Here is a 2069-nt window from a genome sequence, read left to right as displayed (position 1 = left end):
TATATATACATTCATATACTTCTTAAACCTTAAATGTGTTGTATTGGAATTATTACTGATTTGATATTTAGTGTAACAGAGATTTGATAATATCGAGTATGTTCATTATGTTAATGATTCGTAGTTTCAGTATTGCAAATGACTGATGTAACATAAATTTGCGCAATCCTTTGTTTTAGTTTTATCATTGCTAATCATATATCATAGTCCTACTCAATGCATGGACTAAGTTAGAGTAAAAATGTATCTTTTATTGCATTCTTGCAAAGATAAGTGGCATCTACTAAGAAACAAAACGAATTTCTATCAACGTGGCTGACGCTTCCACATTCTATTCTCTTTTATGATTATCGTTCGCTATGCTTTTCTTTGGCTTTGTCTGTTGGTAAATAAAGACAGACATGGCCAGTTCCAAACAAACTTAGAACTTAATTTCACTAAATTCAAACCTACAATAACAGATGCCAAGAGAGAGAGAGAAAAAAAACGGCAATCATTTATCCCGTGCCAAAATATCCCACCCCAGTTTTGTTTTCATTCTGAGATCAGTTCCTCAGACACCAATTTTAGTCTAAAGAGCATGGAAATTATCAATAATATCAATAATTGTTGGGTGTCGTTACTGGATAAAGATTTCCTGCTTCGTTACCACTTTCGTTGTTTGTCCTTTCGTTGAGAGACGATGCTTGAAGTCCTCTGTCACTTTCCGCAGCCTATCACTAAGGTGAAAGACTAATCTAGGAAAGTAATACAGGAGACCGATGGCAAAGCGCATAAGCCAGTACTTGACATTGCTAATGAAGGACATGCGGCCGATGAAGTTGGATATGTCGAGATCGAGGACATGTGCCACGTAACGAAAGCCAGCTTCGAACGAGAGTGTGGGCATGAGGTGGCTCAACCCCGTGACGAGGGAGTGAGTCATGTGCTCATAGTTCCAGTCTACCTTCGCCAGCGCTGGGATGCCTACTAGTTTCTCAACCTCCAGGCACAGCGAGCGCACTTCAGCCAAGGAGCCGCGGCAGAAGTTGTATTTGTCGTCTATCCCAAGAAGCCAGCCAAGTCCTCGCCAGAAGTGGACGAGGCCCTCCAGATCCTCGTCCGTGGCTGCTCCGGCACCCATCTTGTGCGGGTGGGCCACCACCAAGCCCATGAACTGGTACTGAGTCAGACTCATGTCCCACTGGCTGATGAAGAAGGGGGGGTTGTCTGGGCCCTCGAGCGAGAGCCCTTCTCCCGCCTGATCCTTCAGGTCCTCGCGGATGGTGTGGTAAAAGGGACAAGCAGGTTCTCCGTGGCCCTTGTCGTGGATATTGGTATTCCACACTCTGTCGTGCTCCTTGGAAGAGTTGAAGACGCCAGACAGCCTGTTGTGTATGGCTCGCACCGACAGCAGGTCCTTGTGGGCGCGGTCGGCGGGGTCCCAGACGTCCCCCTCGTGCCAGGCACTCACGTGTTGGAAGGTCGAGAAGTATCGCCGGAGAGCCTTCCGCGGGGAGTCCGAGCGGCCGGTGTACATGAGGGGCCGAAGCGCCCGCATCATGCTGAACATAAACACGAGAGCCAGCACTTCGGAGAAACTCATGCAGAATAAATAGCGGTGGTAGAACTCCCTCCCTCGGTTGAAAAGCTGTCTGTCTAGCCAGGAAGGAGGGTCTGTGGGGTTGCCACAGTCGCCGGGCTCGTTCAGGCCTTCCAACAACTCTTGCATTCTCGAGGACACGGGCACTGTGCTGTTTGACGGAATTCCTCGGTTTATGTCTTCAGTTGAGATGATATTACTTGGACAATCTTTACCAGTGCTCCCATTCTTGATGTGAATGTAGTGTTGGTCCAGTGAGACTGAATGTTGGAGTGGCTTGACTTCATTCTCCGGGCAGCCAGTGGACCCTACCTCACCGACTTGCAGATTTAACCAATTCTTTTCACCTGAAAATGCATATATCGTCTTAATTAGTGAAGACTTTTTAGTAGTTGCTACACGATGAACTGTACTTTAACAATATACTCAATATTTGTTTTACTTGTCCCTAATATGACAATACCCACAACATAATCATACACCCATG

At 46.4% G+C, this 2069-nt stretch overlaps 1 protein-coding gene across 1 annotated transcript in view; it reads right to left on the bottom strand.

Moving 5' to 3' along the window:
* Positions 1-34: 34 nt before the first annotated feature.
* LOC119585844 overlaps positions 35-2069 on the bottom strand; it is a 3264-nt gene continuing 1229 nt past the window's right edge. The window contains exon 2 of the mRNA XM_037934575.1: positions 35-1929. Within this exon, the coding sequence (XP_037790503.1) occupies positions 620-1929 (1310 nt within the window). The 3' untranslated portion in view covers positions 35-619. The remainder of the gene's footprint in view (positions 1930-2069) is intronic.

This window comes from Penaeus monodon, chromosome 20, assembly GCF_015228065.2.
Source record: "Penaeus monodon isolate SGIC_2016 chromosome 20, NSTDA_Pmon_1, whole genome shotgun sequence".
NCBI lineage: Eukaryota > Metazoa > Arthropoda > Malacostraca > Decapoda > Penaeidae > Penaeus > Penaeus monodon.
This window is presented reverse-complemented; position numbering and strand designations above follow the sequence as displayed.